Source organism: Protomyctophum parallelum (genome assembly GCF_964188405.1).
Source record: "Protomyctophum parallelum genome assembly, chromosome: 13".
Classification (NCBI taxonomy): domain Eukaryota; kingdom Metazoa; phylum Chordata; class Actinopteri; order Myctophiformes; family Myctophidae; genus Protomyctophum; species Protomyctophum parallelum.
The window spans coordinates 17,482,462-17,502,826 of record NC_139708.1 but is presented as its reverse complement, the minus strand read 5'-3'; the positions used below and the strand labels follow the sequence as shown (position 1 = coordinate 17,502,826).

The window sequence follows — 20,365 nt, the reverse complement described above, 5'->3', positions numbered from 1 at the left end:
ATTTGAAATTCACGCAGAACCTGGTCCTACCCGACCAGGAGACCACAGGATCTAAATGTCTTAGGCTTCATCCACACCTACATAAACGTAGCGTTTTCGTTTTCGTTTTCATTTTCGTTTTTTTAAATCTCTCTGTCCATACGACACGTTTTTTTAAATCTCTCTGTCCATATGACCAATGGCAAGACCCATGCAAAACTCCGTTTACATTGTCCACACAGGGAACACACAGGCGGAGTTTTAAAGAAATACACTGTGGCAGGAGTTTTCCAAAAGATGCGTTTATATGGACCAAAAACGCGTTTGCGTGTGGGCGACCCCCCCAAAACGCATATAAAAACCTACGTTTATCCGTTTACCCGGATACGTGTGGACAAGGCCTCAATTGAAGAGTAGACACAAATACAACTAGAACTGCACTCTATCGAGTGCCTACTGTTGCACACAACACAGAGCGTGCAAGTACTGTAGACCGCTACAAACTTTCAAATCTCATCCTCTCTGTGAAAGAACGTTTGCAATATTGAATTATTAGGTTTAGCTATTTGCTACGTATCCGGTTCAACAATTCAACAATCCGGTCAAACCCTAGTCAACACTGACCCCTTTTTTTTAATCTGGCCATAAGGTGTAAATTTCAAATTTTGCTACTGATATCTACTACAAATACTATTAATATTGAGTGACTGCAGTTTCTTCCAGCTGTGAAATGTGTCAAATGTCCCTTTAACCAAGTTGAGAGTGTGAAAATGTACCTGTAATGGATAACATTTAGGATTATACAGTGTGCTCACCCTGAAGAGTATCTTATATCACAGTCATTAACAAGTGACTAGGAGGGGCAGAGGAAATAAGATGTATGACTCTGTGCTGCCAATTTTGCAACAAATATAACATATAACAGTGACAAATGGAGCAACCCATGGACTCAGTTCCCACGGCTAGAATATAGCTTTGAGCATTAACAGACACACACGTATAGATCACACTTTTTTACTACTGTATGCTGTATGTTTGAATTAAATTGTCCTTCATAACCAGAAGCAATCTGACTTCAGTTAATGAATGGAGGTCTAAAATAAAATAATGTTCTGTATAAGAAGTGTGGCACCCTCAATGTAATGTGCATGTGATAAGAGAGCATCTGCCAAAAAAAGGTCCAATCAAATCAAACTGACGGCCTACAAATCTTTTTATCGTTTTATTTTATGGCCATACTAGTATACAGCAGATTGCAAACCCAATGTTCATGGTAAATATGGATTAACGGGGACAAATTGATTTTATGATGCTGGTTTCTAGTATAAAAGATTAACAAAAGGTTGTGGAATCCAATGGAAGCCATTTCCGTGGCAGCCTGGGATCAAATCAAACTAATTCTAAAGCTCAGATGGGGAATCAACATGTATTGTATGACCATTGACCACTGATCAAACAAAACAAAAAACTACAATGACAACAACAAAAACTCAAGTGCTCAACAGTGGCCTGTTAGCCGATAAACCAGGCAAACCTCCCAGAGCTTTAGGGCCTGTCTAGATGAGGACGTATTTTGCGTTATCCGCACAAGTATTTAGCCGATCTGCCCTTTCCACAGAGACAGTGTTTTGGAGAACCGGGCTGTTATACTAGTATAGCCATGCCACAGCAGTGGCCTGTAGGGAATAAAGGTGCAATCAAAAATGAAGAGGAGAGAGGAATTACAATATTGCACCAAATTTCCCAGCATTTAACTTTTACTTCATGAGTCTTGAAAACATCACCATCACCATCTGTAAAACGTTGTTTTCATCATGTTTGAACGTGTTTGCTTGTGTGTCTGCTTGCACAGATAGCTATGTTCAGGGGGTCTCTTGAACATATCTCAGAGCGCTGGAAGGAACATGCCACAGGATGTGGGGCTGGGGAGGGCTTCCTATTGGTAAACAACCTTGTTGCCTAAGTGGATAATTAAAGAGGCGCTACGTGAGCATGACTTATCAATGCTATGTAAGTACGTAAAAAATCAACTCTCCTCTGTCGGTAGTGAGCAAACACAATCTTTAAATCTGACTTGACGGACTGCACACGATTCTGATCAGTTCAGCATTCTGTGCACCACAATTCATTTATTATGCTCTGTGTAGCCTGGGATTGTTTTGGCTGGGGGGTCCTCTCGTCCAGGATATTACAAATGCTACTTCGCAGCTTGTCTCCCGACAGCAGAGTTATAAATACATACTGTATGCCAGTGTGACCTGCTGCAAGTCTGCATGAACTTTATATCTAATTGATCAGAGCACCGTACAAACCCAATTCCTGCTGCATAGCACACGGAGGGGGTCCATCTGTCTCTAAACACAGAACACAAGAGGGATAAAGATCTATTCACAAAAAACTGAGAAGAGATGTAAGATGAGGATGATCACAGAGGAGACAGACAGACGGACGGACGGACGGACAGACGGAGAGAAGAGAAGAGAAGAGAAGAGAAGAGAAGAGAAGAGAAGAGAAGAGAAGAGAAGAGAAGAGAAGAGAAGAGAAGAGAAGAGACGAGACGAGAAGAGAAGAGAAGAGACGAGAAGAGACGAGACGAGACGAGACGAGACTGACACAGTCAAATCCTGTGTTAATGTATCATTTGTAAACTACATTTTGGTTACATACCTTGTGTACACTCAAGAGTTAAATAAACACTGAGGATTTTACAGTGCAGAAAGAGGAAAGAAGGGACAGATTCATAGGAATATGATGGAGTTGGCGGGGCCAAAGACAGAGATAAGTAGAGTGGGAGTATAAAAGCAGGATGCATACTTGGCATGGCTTTGGGCATTGGTTTTCATGTGTTGTTTTCTGCAGAGACAATGATGGTGCACTGCGTGGGTGTGTTTCTTCTGGACATTCTCTTATTACCCCATTTAAATTATTATGACTAATCTTGCCCACACAAGTAAATGACATCATATAGCTTCCTTTAGGCTATTTGTGACCATGAAAAGTTACTGTGTCCTAAGTTTCATGATAGCATTTTGACTTGAGTAAGCATCCATCATCCATCCATTTTCAAAATCCACTTGGTCCAATTTCAGGGTTAGAGTGCACAGTGGCCACTGGGTTGGGTTATACAGTATACCAGAATTATAAACAAGCAACACCACAGTAGCCTAAAATCCATAGAAGTGTAAATGTCCCAAATTGGTCATTTTTTACACTGACTTAAATGAACACAAAGGATTTTACTGTATAGAAATAAGGAATAGGCCTGTACCGGTAATACAATTGAGAATGTGAGGTGTAAACTAAAATGTCAATAAAACTATTGATCAAAATGAATAATACATTTGAAACATTGCCTATAGTCAATGAGTGAGACTGACTGAAGTGTGTCCATTTTGAAAATGTGTCAGGAAGAAAATGTGTCTGTGTATATTTCTAAACTATTAAGAAAAGAAACGAATGTAATGACTATTTTGTTGTCTGTATTATAATACAGATTATAATAAATCAACATGACAAATGAATTACTTAATCGGCTATAGGTGTTATCAGTAGGCCTACCTACCTAGTAACATGCACTTATACAGCTGTGAAAACTTGAGAGAAAATCTCACGTTATTTCAAGGTAGGAAATTATGTTAAATGCTCCAGATGGTCAACAAGACACAATTCAATAAGAACTCATCCAATTTGGTTACCTATTAGACCAAGGCGTGGTTTTTCCATGTAAATGCATCCATCAGTAGCTACTAGTCTACCATACATTAGCTCTACGGATTCTATCTCAACGATGTTGACGCACCGTGTGTAAAGAAACCTAATTTTGATTTAATGCAAAGAAAATATTGACTTAATTTAGTCGCAACCCAATTAAGGGAACAGGGAAGAAAACGCAAAAAGGCAACCAACCCAAATCAGACATGAGCGCACACAGTAGCCTAGGCTATACATAGTCACTCTGAAGAAATTATACATGCTCAATTCTCTCTGAATTGTTATATTAAATGAAGTCCATCGCTGCTCGCACGTAGCCTACCGAGGACGGCGAATCACAGTAATTGTTGAACAACCTGTTAGCTTTGGGAAGTCAACTAGCGCCATTATCAAAATGAATTGGCAGAATAAAGTCAGTCGGCTATTTTACTGTCAAGTGTTTATTTTTCTCCCCTCAATTCGTCGTATGCAGTTGCGTTACCTGTGGATGTGGATGATGGTCGAACATGTCCATTTGGATCTCCTGGGTTGAGGTCGAAGGCGTCCTGGACATACTACTTTTCTGTACCATTGAATTTACTTTTTAAATGCTCTTTTTCTATGTCGTATATTTATGATATCAACATAGTCATTTTGAACGAAGACAAAGTGACCGTTTCCTCGATGTAGGCTCCTAAGGACCCAGAATACTAACCGTCCAACGCAACAGATGCGTCCCTTCTTCAGCGCCAGTGTCTTCCTATGGACAATACGCGCCGCTTGCTGCGCTCCACAGATTCCAGCTGCGAGTCGAGGTGTCCGCCCCACTGAACAGGCAGCACCACCCTCTCTTATCGATTCATAGAAGAGCAGGGATGGGCCTTATCTGGTTGGTAGTAGGATATTTGGGAATACGATGTATTTTACTATTAAAGTTAAAAACAAGATTATCGCCAATATAGAATTTATCTCGTTGTGACGTGCACTCTGGATCAATTAAATTAGACCAAATGCAAAAACAAGATTTAGCAGTTAGATATCAATGAATAGCATTCGCAGTTCGATTCCGCTTTAGTTAAAATTTCCGAACGGCGTTCTACATTGATCTTATCGATATGGCATCCGGTTATCACGCCGGTTTTGCGTTCCTTAAGATGACGGGAACATAGTTGGGGCAATGACGAGGTACTATGCATAGCAGATTTGCTATGACGTCAAATAGCTGTTTGACGTATGTACTATGTAGTCTACCGAACTTGATCTAAATTAACCTAATTTTCCACATTCCAACAAATGCATTGATCAAATTGGGAAACTGTAGTTTTTAGATGCTCCACCACAAGCTGCACACAAAAAGCTGTAGGCCAAAAGTCCCGTTTACCAAACAAATTACGATAAAAGATTGATTAAAAGCACCGACAGTAATATGTGAAAATTACCTTTTAATCTGAGGACTGATAGCAAAGGCAATCAATGATTTGTGGGCAGGTTCAAGTTACTTAGGGTTGAGTGACCATGTAGGCTACCTGTCAAAATAGTGAGAAACCCAGATGAGTTCCACTGATCTCATTCACCCAGATTTGGCACATTAATGGGCAAATCTAATACCATTATACCAAATAAAAAAAGTGCAACTCACTGGCCTCTAATGGCCAAATGATAATTAGTGTACAGTCTCAATGGTATCTAACAATCTGATGTTTGCAGAGTTGAACGATTGCACAGCACATCGATTAGGCTTCAATCTAGACATGGATGCATTATTCAGTTCAGAGTTAAAAGGGTGCAGGAGACACTGTCTTTAAACACTTTTATTAACGCAATTGAAGCAACACTGTAAATTGTAAGTGTAAATTAAATTTAACAGGTGCAGTGGCGCTCTCATTTCTTGGTCTCCTCCTCCTTTGAGAGTGTCTTGATGATCTCCTCTTTCTTGGCCGCGAGACGCTCCTCTCGGCGCTTGCGGGCCTCCTTAGTCTTGGTACGGCGAGCCTCGGCCTGGTCACTATAGTAAAGGAAGAGATGAGATTGCTCAGATTTATGTATAACAGCACAAATACACAGGGTTCATTCATTAAATCCTTAGGCATAGATGGTATAAAATGTATCTTGACTGTAAAATAGTCGATCTCTGCAAGAGCCAAATCTAACCGAATAGAAGTTGCAATTCAAATATGATAGTTCAACAAGTTGTATTCAAAGAGCAAAATACCTTAGGGTGGTCCTAAGTGCAACCCATTACATTTTAAACAATGCAATTAAATTAAGAAATGTAGCCTTAACTTCCATTCTGACAAGCAAATCCTCCATAATGTGCAAGTTCTAATCTGAACTTCATATTTCAAGATGTGGGGATGTGTTTGAGCATACAACTTCAGGGGCATTTGGTTCTCATGGAAAAGTCCCCTTTTAAAGCATCAACACAAGTAAAGCATTAGATATGGTTTAGACTTACGACAGGAGCTTCTTGCGAGCCTTGTCGGCCTTCAGTTTATGAATATGCTCCATCAGGATACGCTTGTTCTTGAAGACGTTACCCTTGGCCTTCAGGTACAGGCTATGGTACCTGTAAGAGCAAAGAATTATTGGCAACCCCTTCAAGACACTGAACAGTTAACACCTTCAAGAGTCAACATGAAACAGTTAAAGAGCAAACGTAATTCTGTCCATAACCGTGTCAAGAACTTACATGTGCCTGTCAATCTTCTTTGACTCCCTGTAGCGACGCAGAAGGCGACGGAGGATCCTCATGCGGCGCATCCAGCACAACTTCTCTGGCATACGGGCATTGGCCGTACCCTTTCGCTTACCTAGGAAACAGGTATTCATAGCCATACATCATACAATAACTTGAACAGTGCCACTAGTTGAAGACTTCTTTGCAAGAACAGCAAATCTCAAGTCTAAAAATGCTGTTTATTCAGCTTGAATACAGGAATATCACATCAAGTTCTTGTTATGTTTATGCCATTAAGACATCAGATTTAACCTACCGACACCCATGTGCCTTCCCTTGCGACGTGCCAGTGTATTTTTGCGGCATCGAGCACGGGAGTGAACCGTGACTGGCTTGCGGATGATGAGGCCATCCTTCACCAGCTTGCGGATCTGCTGGCCTAAAGATCGAGAGAGATTTGTTTTGTCACTTACTCATACAGAAAACCTGCAAAATGTTGGGACATGTTCCCCAGAGACTGTGCTAACATAGATTTAAAAAAAGATTAAAAAAATACAAAAATCTTTTAATGAATAAAGTTTAAGTACAGGTAGAACAGAATATATACATTTTAACAGGTACAAGCTTTTAGCAGCAGTGTCAAATGGTGAAAAGCAGAAGGCAAACGCTTCAATTCCACATGTGGAGGCAATCATGTCCTGGTCAGGGGGATAGGCGGAATATTGCTCTTAATTTTGTAATAATGACCATTGTATCTCTGAATCTTATGTTGCGAATGATAGCAAACACCTAACTAATCATATTTGAAGCTGAGAATGATAGCAACATTTGAAGCAGGTTTATGTACAATTCCAAATTTAGAAAATGGATGCTCTAAACAGGCATATTCTTCTAAACACTATCGACACTACAGTACAGGGTACACATTAACAAACTAACAAGACCGCTAACTCATAACTTACGAGAGTTGGCATTGGCGATTTCGTTGGTCTCGTTGGGGTCCAACCATACCTTCTTCTTGCCGCAGCGCAGAACGCTAGACGCGAGCCTCTTCTGGAGCCTGAGCATGCTGAGCGAGACACAGCACAGAGTTAGCCTGGCCTGACAGTCACTATACTTACATTGCACTCTACTTCAAACGATATCTTGGATTAAATCGCAGATATCTGCATATGTTCTGAAATGTTGTGTAGCTGACTTCTATCCGTCTAACGTTAGAATGGCTAAAAGCACTGCGCTAGCATAGCAGCTAACATGCTAGTACCGACTGACAACATGGCCTCTTTAGTTTGTTCCATCGTGTCAGCTGGGACTGGGTGACTGATAAATAAAATGCGTTTTTCTGCATTTATCTGATATAAAACGTATCACAGAGCTTGGATGGGAATACATAACTAACATAAAACATGGAAGTAGCCACTAAAACGACAAAAAACACTTTCATTTTATTAGAAATATACAACTTTGAATCTCACAACGCCAAGTCTCCTACCTCATGGCTGCGACTTCTATGGGAAAAGGAAGTATTCGGACACAGAGCGGAAATTATAAAGGCCAGACCATTACAAAGGAGAATCCACTTCGAATCGTGAAATGGCTCAACGTTAGCTACATTTTGAGTTGAAAGAGAACTATTATATTCAATTTGTATAATTAATCTACATCAAAGTTATGGGTCATTAAAATTGAGATTTATTGGAAGCGTCTGCATTTGTGTTTAAACGTTCAGATCAAGAATAACCTCGTTTGAAAGGTAATGGTAGAGGCCAAGCATGTAGCGTTGCATTGTGGGTGGATGAGTTAAACTGCACTTTACTATTGTACCACACGGCGGCAGTAAATGATAAGACAACACATTGATTCATTCATTGATTCATTAGGCAAGCTAGAGCTAGAAGACTTGTATAGGTTCAATTGCAACAACAGGTGCTTTTTTTATGGCGGTTTTTGAAATTAAAGAAATTGAGAAAAAAAAGTGAGAAAATGCATTATACTTTGTTTGAAAGCTTAAAAAACTTCCATATTTAAGATTGTAATTGTGGATGTTACACAGTCATGTCAAATTTCAAGAATGTCTTACTAATTACTGCATGTAATTAAGAATTAGACTTAATAATAGGAAGCTTTTGTTCCCAGAGGAAGGCAGATTCTGTCATAGAAAACAATTTATATTTCAACTACATAGAAAGTGCTAAATAATGATCTATGCTTGTTCACCTTTCCAAGTCCTTGTAGCTCGAACCAGTGCTGGTTGTCTCGTTAGAGTCCGCTGCAGTGGTGTCCGATTCGACCTTAACCGAGATATGCCGAAACTTCTAATACAATGCTGTCTGAGTTGCACAGCCAAATATTCTGTCTCGTGATAAGTAGCCTACTCGTGTCAAGAGTAGGAGTTGCTATTAAGTGCTCCATAAAAACCTTCTGAGTTCTGATCCTTCTTTTAAATGGTTCACAGTTCACTAGATGCGTGTCATGATGACATATGCCAGCCATCTGATCTGAGTACGTATCACCATGATGATGCCAGGCGTGTATACCCATATATGAGGTTTCTACTAGGTCTGGTCCATAGCTCTAATGCCTTCATTAGATGCAACGGCAGCAAAGAGCATTAGGGCTATGGACCAGAGCTAGGTTTCTACATTAGTCTGATATCAGCACTGGATATCGCTGTTGTTGTCTCCACTCTCCTCCATACCAATGCCCATATATTGAGGAGCTCTAGGACGGTGAAAGCCTTCGTTACACTTTGGTTGAAATGTCTACTCTTCAGTGTGCTGTTTGAAAATGTAGGTTTGCTGCCACCTAGTGTTAGAATGTTTCTCCAACAGTCTATGACTGGTTACTACACCATTTTACAATTTACAATTTACAATTTAGGCATTTAGCAGACGCTCTTAATCCAGAGCGATTTACATTAAGCAAGAACAAAAAAAGCATGGGAATACATCTCATAAAAACATTTATCATGAAACATGCGTAAGCTAAGAAAGTAACAGTGGAATATCTATATAATGAAACTATATAAACTATACATATATACTACTATGCTATACATATGTACTATGACGTGCTATGACTACATACAATGCAATTATAGTGCTGTCTACATAACATGCTATAAATCTGTATCAAATGCTACAGAAATGCTATCTAAGGGGGTGGGGTAAGTGCTATGGGCCATGATGGAGTCTGAAAAGGTGGGTTTTCAGACTACGGCAGAAGATTGGGAGTGATGCTGCAGTTCTGACTGCAATGGGAAGTGCATTCCACAGTTTTGGAGCCAGAAGGGAGAAGAGTTTGGGACGTGTGGAGCGTTGTCCCGGCGTTTTTAGTGAGGGTACTTCCAGCTTCCCTGCGTTGGCTGATCTGAGTGCGCGGGAGGGTTTGTAGGGTTCGATCATACTTGCAAGATATGGGGGAGCCATACCTTTGGTTGCTTTGAATGCCAGCATCAGAGTTTTGTATTCTGTGCGGGCAGCGACCGGGAGCCAGTGGAGGGAGCGGAGCAGGGGGGAGACATGTGAGAATTTTGGCTGGTTGAAGACCAAGCGAGCTGCGGCATTTTGGATCAGCTGGAGAGGCTTAAGTGCACATGCTGGTAGGCCAGTAAGGAGGGAGTTACAATAGTCGAGTTTTGACAAGACTGTTGTCTGGATTAGGAGCTGGGCTGATTCCTGGGTGAGGAACGGTCTAATTCGTCGTATGTTATAGAGTGTGAACCCTTCCACTGACATGAATAGCGGAGGGGCGGAGCTTCGCACCAGTTCAGTCTCTATCCTTTTAATACTCTATGGTGTGAACCTACAGGATCGAGTGACAGCTGTGATGTGAGTTTTGAACGAGAGCTGACTGTCCAGGACAACACCAAGATTCCTGGTACTACTGACAATATTCTGACAATATAATACAATCATATTGCAGTCAGTCCATCTCTGCATTAGGGCACAGCCATCAATCCCATTGGCTAATGTTAAGGTCATTGTGATTGTTGTAGCCAATTTGATCATTTTATTCTGTGGTTAATTTGTTGTGAAGTTGCTATGACAACCTGGGAATAGGCGGGTTCAGTCAATCACAGGCACAGCCTACTTGTATGTGTCACAGGTGTACGGCAGCAGGGATTTTGGGAAACGCCACAGGGAAGCCACACAGTTTTTCAACCGTGCGTGTTTTGTTTTGTTTTCAGTTGTTTTGAGTTATCCTTTGTTTATTTTGCATCACGAGGTATTGTTTAAGTTAAAGTTTAAGTACCCGGTTTATGTTATGCCTTATCCACCCTGCAAGCAAAATAAAACCTTTTAAATGCACTCAACGAGACGACCTGATTTACTGTCATCATCACCACGCGTTGGAAAGAGCTTCACACCATATCCCTCACAGGCATCCTTTCTTTGAAAAGTTGCCTTTACAGTGATTTTATATTTAATATTTATTAACAGTTGCAATTCTGCTCACTCAAGTGAGAACACTCAAGTGGTGTCTTTGCATCCCAAAATATTACACTTTTGTCTAAGCAAACAATATCGAATACTCTCAGATGTATCATACTTTGTGAAGGGGTGTGTCTGGTGCTCATAGTGGTCACAACCATAGATATGGTCACAACAGGGTGCATGCATTATACATCAGTGTTAAGTGTGTCCAAGTGTGATTGCATGTGTCTACATGTGTGCATTTATCTCTGTGTGGTCTACCTTCCCTGTTGTGTGCATGATGTGTGCATGTCTGTTGACATCATGCATCATTGATGTTCATGTGGTTGTGTGAGTGCTTATGCAAAAGATAGAGTAGTAGTGGTTCAATTGGACACAGGGGCGCCAGGCCCCATGCTAAGCACCCTTGGAATGCACCACAGGGTCAGCTGTTCCAAGGGCCACGTGATGACAGTGCTGCCTGCACTCCCAACCAGGTGACACGTGTAGCACTGCAATACCTCTCGATCTCCGTAGACTAGAGGTTTCAATCCAGTCAGTCAGTATACCTGTAGATGTTTCACTTCCAGCATCAGCCTGGTGTGAAAATGAGAGTCCATGTCAATGTTCTGAGGAAGTCTTTCACTCTGCAGCCTACTTCCAGATGCAGAACAGACTTAATCACATCTCCCAACACACTTGAGTTTGTTTTAGTCCATTTACTTATTCAGGCACACAAAATCTCACGTGCTGAGAGAGAGAGAGAGAGAGAGAGACACACACAGAGAGAGAGACAGACAGAGAGAGAGAGAGAGAGAGAGAGAGAGAGAGTGCGTTGGAGGGGTAAATCAAACAAACAACACTGCCTCAAACAATAAGTTGATCATGCTGACTTGGCTGACACACTGCATCTGTCAGTGGGAGAGATAAGATCTCTGGTGGGTTCAACATAGTGTGTGGTGGTTGACAGGTTCTTTCAGCTCAAGTGAGATCACTCAAGTGGTGTCTTTGCATCCCAAAATATGGTGGATCCATCCATCAGACTGCACAACCTGCAGACATTGTCCATTGTACTCAAATCATCAGTAATACAATACAACAATTTTCGCTATTTGTCTTAGAACAAAGTACAGGTCTTATATAGGTCTTCACCCGTCACAAATACACAAACCTGCATTTCATGTCAGTCAGTCAAGCCTTGTGTCAGTCAGTCTGTCATGCCTTGTGACACGCTCCATATATGGCCGTCTCCATATATGAAGATCATGACACTGAACTCATCAAACCCTGGATAGTGGATACCCAGACTGGATCATCACCTAGATCTGCATATGGAGCCGGCCAGCAACTCAACATGTGACCTCATGGACACCATGTTGATCTGACCTCATCAAACCCTTAGATCTCCATATATGGAGCTGACCTGTTCTGACATTCCATTATGTTGATCCTACCCCACCCGTCCTTCCGCTTCGATGTCTCCCTTTTTGTTGATACCTGCCCGGCAGCCAGCGAGTTCTCAACAGGCCCGAAAATTAAGGCCTGGCCCTACCTGGGCCCTAACTGTGCTGGCCAGAGGCCCCGCCTGGCCTTACTTACCTTTTAGGGCCCTTTGAGGTGAGGTCGCTTCTCTTATTGCAATGCACAGTAATTGAGAGGTGATTGCAAGACTGGGTCAAATTGTGCATCTTACATGATGCTCCCTAAATACCTGTTAGTCCCAGTTCAAGACGAGGTCAAGAAGCAGCAGGTCAGTCATAAAGAAGGGATGGATAAAGGGGGAAGCAGGGGAGTAGTACGGTTTATGGGGTGGTGTTGTGGGACAATGAGTGCTTTTGTTTCCATCTATTTGCCCTGTGTGTCCAGGGGCTGCCTTGCCCTGCCTTGTGATGATGTCACATGGGCTCTTTAAGGAAATGGCCCTCCCCCTTGTCACCCCCACTCCCCTTTCCTCCCCTAGTCTCTCCTCCGCGAGGCTAAAAGCCCCACTGCGAGGCATATTCTGACTCCGGACTACCCGCCAAGTGCATCTGGGCTGGGTCAGCCTATTCAAACAAGTTTGGCAACACTTACTCACACCTACACAAATATGCAAATCAAAATAGTCTGACCCCTTTACACAACACTCTCTAGGACCACTTTACAATGGGACACATAGGTCCTTGTTGTGCAGAAATTAAACACTTACTTGTGCACAAGCAAGATCCAAAACTGCTGATTTGTTTTTTTCTGGCAGAATACCAGATCAATTATAAAATGTCTGTCTAATAATTCCAATGTGTCATGTAAGCTCAGTACAGACGGTTGGTGGCTTGCTAGTTGACAATACAATATCAAAACCCAATTTAATTTCTATATGATATGATTGAGAATGCACTCTCGAAAAATGACTTCTTGGCTTTAACATTGTTACACAGCTTTTGAGCTCTTCAGAACATGCCATCTTTGTAATAAGCTAATGATCTTGTTGTTGTTCATCATTTTACCATTTTATCGCCAAAATAAAATAATTTCAATCCACCTCCGACTTGACAAAAGTAATTCACGCATTCATATTCTCACGCTTAGACTACTGTACCTCTCTGTATACCTGCCTCACAAAAAAAAATCTATTCATCATCTCCAACTAGTACAGAATGCTGCTGCTCGCCTCAGTCGCCTGCTAACTGGCTCCAGGAAATTTGACCACATCACCCCCGTTCTAGCGTCCCTGCACTGGCTCCCAATCTCCTTCAGAATACATTTTAAACTCCTTCTCACTATATTCAAAGCCAGGTCCGGTCTAGCTCCACCCTACATCGCCGATCTAATTTCCCCCTATATCCCAACCCGCTCCCTGAGATCCTCATCCAAAGACTTTCTCAACCCCCAAATTTGCAGGCCAAAGTCCAAAGGTGACCAGGCTTTCATCTCCCTAGCCCCAAAAACTCTGGAACACACTGCCCTTACACATCAAGCATGCTCAGTGTCCTCTTTTAAATCACTTTTAAAACCCCACTTTTATAGATTAGCCTTCACTGCCAATCTAACATTTTAGTATATATATTTTCCTGCTTTTGCTTTCTATTGAAATGTCTTTGCTGTATATTTTCTGTTTGTTGTTGTTGTAAAGCACTTTGTAATGCAATTTGAAAGGTGCTATATAAAGTTGTATTATTATTATTATTTATTTTTGGGCTGTAGAGTAGCATAATAACAAGAGGAAATTAGATGAGATGTCTCTGGATACTCCGTTTAGCAGACTGCGTCTGAGGTCTCTGTGCACTTGTGTCTCTTCATTGATACACTACTATTGTTGTGGTGTTGTTGATTGCCTTGCCAAAGCCACATTGATTGTTGCTGTGACTCCAAGCTGCTGTTCTTTCCACATTCCTTCTGGTATCTCATGATTCCTTGCAGGTCATGCATGAGTGTATTCCCACCCCAGCCTCAGAGCTAATGGTCGAGGGGTGAGTTCTTATGTGTCCTCTCACCAAAATTCACATAAACAGCATAATACTATGCATTCTCTACCCCCCTCTCCACTCATAAAGGACTATCCAAGATCAGAGATAAAGCTTGATAGACCGTTAAATATCCTTTACTCACAGAAAACACGGGATTGACATGGGATAAGTGCAGGTACGGTAAGTAGCAGTTCATCGCCACTCACACCAGTGTGCATGTTTACTTCTGTGTATAAGTCATAGCTGAATGGAATTGTCATGATTCAATGTCATTTAAAGTGGGTGTATCAAAGGTTGTTTACATTGCAGAATCTGAGAAGGGGAGATCTGCATCTTTGTAGAGTGTCTGTACACACCATTTCCTACTGAATCATGGAAGACAAATGTTGTGAAATCTATTTGTTTACATCCATGGACTTGTCTATAGCTGGAAGCCTGGAGGAGAGGGGCAGTGACATGGCCAATCACTGCTGACCCACCAACTGGAGAGTGTATAGTGGTTGAGGGTTGAAACACTCTAAGAATGTTGGAGACCACCTCTCTTCCAGGCCAAGGCATCCATTAGAAATGGATTATATTCGCATCATTTGTATTTACAAACATACCCTGCCATGTCTGCCAGCCAGTGTGCTCTGTATCTCATAGCCCCCCCAGTGTCCTTCACTGGAATCCCACACACATCCATTAAGCCTTTGGGTCCTAAACTCGTGCCCCTGGAGTGGACTCACATTCCCCCTTCATCCCATCACCTCATCCCTTCTTCCCCTCATCCATTGTTTTTTTCTACTATATTTTCGCATCTGATGTATTTACAAACTGAACTCTCTGGGCAACCAGTGACATCCAGAAAGTAAACCGAGGAAGGTCTGTGACGCTGGAGAGACAGCTGACTCCCAGGAAAGACTGGCAGGGCAACAGGGGTTAGCAACCTCTGTTGCAGCACTCGCAAGAGGGAACCAAGCAAGCTACAGAACGTACACATGAGCAATACCCCCAGAGTCTCCCGAGAGGAGGGGAAGAGAGACTCGATAGGACAGATTCAATGACAACAACTATGACAGTGACACAGACGCAGAGAAGGCTCCCTTGACTCACATACACCAGAGTAATTAGGCCAAGTGTGGACAAGGACGAACACATGCACACCGCACAGATGAACAGTCTGGTGAGACGTAGGCGGACACTAGGCAGGAGGCAAACCAAACCATAGTCATAGAGACCTCTCAGTGCCTGCTATCCCCCAAGAACACACAAGGCAGAGAGAGCTTCCTGTTAGTTCTGGCAGGAGAGAAAGGACAGTGTGGGGGGGGGGGGTTCCCTGGGTGCGGTGGTTGCTGGGGTGTGGCCAGCACTGGTTTGCTGCACCTGGCCGGCAGGTTTCGAACTTCACTGTTGGCCCTCTCTCGACTCCTGGTGCTGGTTGCGCCTCGGTGATGGCTGCACCCTATATGTGTCTGTCTGTTTAGGGTACCAACAGGTGACCAAGTGGCGCTGTTGAGCTTTTTCAGATGGTATACCATAATTATTCCCTGCGTGACATGTGCACGTATAGGCTATACGCGGCTATACGCGTGGTCAATGGATGAATGATTAGCAGACCGTATACGTTTTTGAGCGGTGAGTGGTGACTAACCTTAGCCTTTGCTTTGTATAACTAGTTGTCATCCATCATTTGTTGATTGCATGTGAGGTTATGATTTTTAAGGTGTGAAACCTAAATGGTACAGTACCCTTGGTCAACAAAACCACACATTAGAGTAGCATACATTCCACATGAGATGTCCGGCTGCGACACTGCCTAACTCACCAATTCAAGTAAATAATCTGAGGCGTCCGAATGCTTTTTCATTTCCTTAATAAGCTGTCTCTAGCAGCATTATTAGCTTAATGTTATTAGCAGCATTCCCATCATTATTATCTGTCCTATACAAAGATCAAATTCCGATTGACAATGAATGGAGAAATTACGTCATATGTGTCTGAGCAAATAGACATGTTACGTCATGATGATGTACGATGATAAGAGCGCCCCTCACTTCACACGGTGTGATTTTTCATAAAATAGAGGGGGGGATGGAGATGGCCACGCACAAACCTGAATGGCTTACTTCACCACAGAAAAGTATACTTGAGTGCGGAGTTAGGAATAACTTGGCTGATGATAGTGACTCACAAACCTTTCAGCATGCAAACCATATAATTGTTTGTTACCCAATTGTATATGGTCATAATAACTAACTTTGATACATGTCATTCCAAGGGGTCGTTATTTCGAGTGTATACTGTATAGGGTTGGGTGTTTAACACAGTTAAGTGGTCAAATCATCTGTAAACATAGCTCCAGTCATATTATGTTGGGACTTTCCATTAAAACAGAACACGTCAAACCATGCTTTATATTTGTAGTGCAGCAGAGAGAAACCAAAATTGGGTGTGGCATTCATCGTTTACTGTATATCAGCTGAATTCCAGGGTATCTTTTATGTTCCATGTTCAAACATGATTGAAACATGTTTGAACATAACCTCAAAGACATTAGTACTCCTCTCATCACAGTCAGTAGAACTAGGACTAGGGCATAAAAGCAACCAAACAAAAGCCACACCACAGATGACTTATGTCTCCCCATCTATTCTATATTGGAGAAGTTGTACCCAACACATGGCAAGAAACCCAAAGCCACAACAGCTACGTCACTATTGCAACACCCACAACACCATCTTACACACTACACCCACACACACTCACACGGCAGTTACGTCACACACTTCGCAGTGTTCCAACGCTATCTCCTCCTATCGCGCCGAACGCCAAAACTCAACACCACCCGCCAAACACTGGCACTGGCACCAAAAATGCCTCCCTTCCACACTCACGCCGCCAATGCATTTGTTTACTACAAACATTATCGCCCGAAGCACCAACACCCCCGGAACACTGTTGCCCTTTCACCACGCTAAATTCGCCAGGTCTATGCAAGTGAGCACAAATTACATGTGAGAAAATTCATTCACAAGCCCACAAATGCCATTCAAATGCCATTCAACACACACTACGACTCGCTTACAATTCGCAAACCTGGCAACACTGCCCTGTCTTCTAATAGGCCCACACTAGCTCTCAGAATCTGATTCTGATCTCCCGCAGGAGAAGAGAAACAAGGAAGGGGAGAGGAATTGTAGCCTCACGATTTTGCTTATTCCTTCTAAATCTCTGTATTTAAAATATCGCTCTCTCAGCGAATCTCTTAGGGCGCTTTCACACCGGACATGTTTGGTTCGTTTAAAACGAACCATGGTCCGCTTACCCCTTTGGTTCGGTTGGTGTGAACGTGCATACGAACTCTGGTGCGGATCAAAGAAACGAACCATGGTCCGCTAAAAAAGGCCGAACTCGGTTCGCTTCCAAACGAACCACGGTGCGCTTCGTTACTGGTGTGAATGCATTCGGACTTTATAGAGGACCAAATACAGTACGATAGGCAAAATAGCCGTCGGGCGTCGGCAGTTGTGAGGCTGCATTAATAATTATAGTTATAAAAGCATGTATTTAATGTGTTTAATAGTAGACGCATACAGTATATGTCGAGGCGCAGCGCAGCATATACGAGGTTCACATGCGCAAAATGTACAAGTTATCGACATGGAATGGTGTACGCCACTGTACGGTATGGCACACGATGTAAGCTTGTAGATCTGTTTATTTTAAGCATGCGCTGGCCGCCGCCACGCAAAGTTATGACAAAGCATGCGAATCTGCGATGCATGAGTCTTCATGCGAGTTTCTCTTTCAACTCGTGTCCCCTCCTTTTTGTGTGTGTGTGTGTGTGTGTGTGTGTGTGTGTGTGTGTGTGTGGGCGCGTGGGCGCGCACGCACATGAGGGGACTGGGGGAGAGACCCATATATTTATATGGGAGAGACGCAGAGATAGAGAAATATTTAAAATCATCCATGTCGCGCAGGCCGCAGGTATCGAGAAAAAGCCAATGTTAAATAAGCTATACACAGGTGGTCCCAAATGATTAATTGATTACATCACTATAGCAAAAGACGTAAAACTAGGTCAACTCAATTAGCTGCAGCGGAGCTGTTCTGACTTGAAGCTCAATAACCAACTGACCAAACCATAAGATGACATGGAAATGCCCGCCGCGGCGCCGATTTGATGCGCAGAAATAACATGGGTGAAGGTGCACACATGGAAGAAAAGTCCTTTTTATCGGGGATACCTTTTTGTAGGCTATACGTCTCCGTGAATTTATGCATCAGCATTCAGCAGCAAGCACATTATTGTTCAAACACCTGCTCCTCTGTTCATCTGTTGCTCTTATTTGGCTAATAAAATAATTAATAAGAATGAATGCAATAGCAAGTTGTTGCTGCCTGTCATGTTGCTGTTCTCTTCTCTCTCTGTGTGACTGAAGGTTGCCCCAAAAATTGTAGACAGTGATTTCCCCTCATGTTCTTTTCCCCCTCACTATTTGGTTCGCTTAACATGTCCACGTGTCATTTGTTTACATATTTGGTACGCTTTACAAAGTCCAGTGTGAACACCAAACGGACCAAAATCAAAATGCAAATATTTGGTCCTTGGTCCTTGATCCGGACCTTCTAACAATTTAGGCATTTAGCAGACGCTCTTAATCCAGAGCGACTTACATTTAAGCAAGAACAAAGCATGGGAATACATCACATAAAAAGCATTTATCATGAAACATGCGTAAGCTAAGAAAGTAACAGTGGAATATTTATATAGTGAAACTATACATACACTATACATATAAACTATACATCTTTACTACTATGCTATATATGTGTACTATGGCGTGCTATGACTACATACAATACAATTACAGTGCTGTCTACATAACATAAGCGAACTTTGGGTGTGAAAGCGCCCTTAGTTACATCAACATTGTACTTTGTCAGTTGTTTGTTTGTGCCTACATATTACGATTACACAGAACGCTTTGGCTATTTTCGCCTGCCAGCCAACTGCCGAGTACGCCTGCACACACATGCACACGCACGCCTGGCTTGCACACACACACACACACACACGCACGCCTGGAAGCCACGATCTCTCTCTCTCTCTCTTTCGCCACGCCACGCCACACACACACACACACACACACACACACACACAGGCTATACACGCACGGCGGCGCCGCGGCAGCGAGACAGGACGTTATAATCTTGAGTTTCATTAAATAACTGTCTTTCTCCGCACGCGCACGTGCGCACACAACATTATTCAAGTGAAATGCGTAACGGCAATATTGGGCTAATATAGGCTACCAATACAGGACGTTATAATCTTCACTTTCATTAAATAACTGTCTTTCTCCGCACGCGCGCACACAACATTATTCAAGTGAAATGCATAACGCCAATATTGTGCTAATATAGGCTACCAATATGTGGGTAGCCAACAGGGATTTATCCACGGAATGAATATATATATATATATATATATATATTCATCTATACCAGGGCTGCCCACACTTTTTTTTTTACTTCAGAGCTACTTTCAAAACAACCAGCTCATATACCCACCAAATAAAACTATCATCCCATTGCAGAAAATAGTTACAAAATGTAATTGAGGCTACATACAGTGGTGTCCCCTTCGTCTGTACCAGGCTGACTTCTATAGGTTTTTTTTACCCAGGGAAGTAGCTGAGCACAGGTGCTCATTTTCAGCAACGCCCTGCACATCGAAACACACACACACACACACACACACACACACACACAATGTCATGTCAAAGGTACCTCTGGAAGCCACACCTCTGATGGGTCGGGTTTAGTCTTAAGGGGTGTGTTTTTTTCCACCCACTGTGTAATACAATGAATGGACCGTAGGTGGCAGTAGTACAGAGGCCAGAGAAACTATAAGACAAACGCACATGGAATGGGAAATAGAGGGGGGGAAATGGAAATGGTAGGGTTTTTATTTTTGGTATTTTACTTTGCTACTGATGATTGTACGCAACAACAACTATTGCATTGTGTGTTTGAGCTGACAGGCCCTTTTTTATGTCAATCAATCAAGTCATCTCAGGTCATCTCAAGCGGCAGATGCAAAAATATTAAAATTATATATATTTTTAGGGCCATGTCATGTGCTCTACCTGCAAAGCCTTTGTGATCTATAA

At 42.4% G+C, this 20,365-nt stretch overlaps 2 protein-coding genes across 5 annotated transcripts in view; both read right to left on the bottom strand.

Moving 5' to 3' along the window:
• LOC310869540 (voltage-dependent L-type calcium channel subunit beta-1-like) overlaps positions 1-5,327 on the bottom strand; it is a 36,910-nt gene extending 31,583 nt beyond the window's left edge. For all 3 annotated transcript variants that reach the window (XM_083780344.1, XM_083780345.1, XM_083780346.1), the window contains exons 1-2: positions 5,109-5,327; positions 4,172-4,555 (exon numbers count right to left, since the gene is read on the bottom strand). In XM_083780344.1, the coding sequence (XP_083636470.1) occupies positions 4,172-4,261 (90 nt within the window). In that variant the 5' untranslated portion in view covers positions 4,262-4,555; positions 5,109-5,327. The remainder of the gene's footprint in view (positions 1-4,171; positions 4,556-5,108) is intronic.
• Positions 5,328-5,465: 138 nt separating this feature from the next.
• Positions 5,466-7,877, bottom strand: rpl19 (ribosomal protein L19). Of its 2 annotated transcripts, none has more exons than XM_083780348.1 (6): positions 7,839-7,877; positions 7,309-7,406; positions 6,663-6,785; positions 6,359-6,479; positions 6,125-6,235; positions 5,466-5,674 (listed from the first exon to the last, which is right to left on the bottom strand). In XM_083780348.1, the coding sequence occupies exons 1-6, from the start codon at positions 7,841-7,843 to the stop codon at positions 5,551-5,553; spliced, it is 582 nt and encodes a 193-aa protein (XP_083636474.1). In that variant the 5' UTR covers positions 7,844-7,877; the 3' UTR covers positions 5,466-5,550. The 2 variants fall into 2 exon arrangements, with proteins under 2 accessions (XP_083636474.1, XP_083636473.1); XM_083780347.1 differs by having other exon boundaries at positions 7,309-7,415; positions 7,839-7,864.
• Positions 7,878-20,365: the final 12,488 nt, after the last annotated feature.

Excerpts from the sequence above, each read along its gene's own strand:
- rpl19 (XM_083780347.1), bottom strand. Across the intron at positions 6,236-6,358 it reads AAGAAGATTGACAGGCACAT|GTACCATAGCCTGTACCTGA; the intron begins GTAAGTTCTTGA and ends TTGCTCTTACAG. Across the intron at positions 5,675-6,124 it reads GCTCGCAAGAAGCTCCTGTC|TGACCAGGCCGAGGCTCGCC; the intron begins GTAAGTCTAAAC and ends CCTTTACTATAG.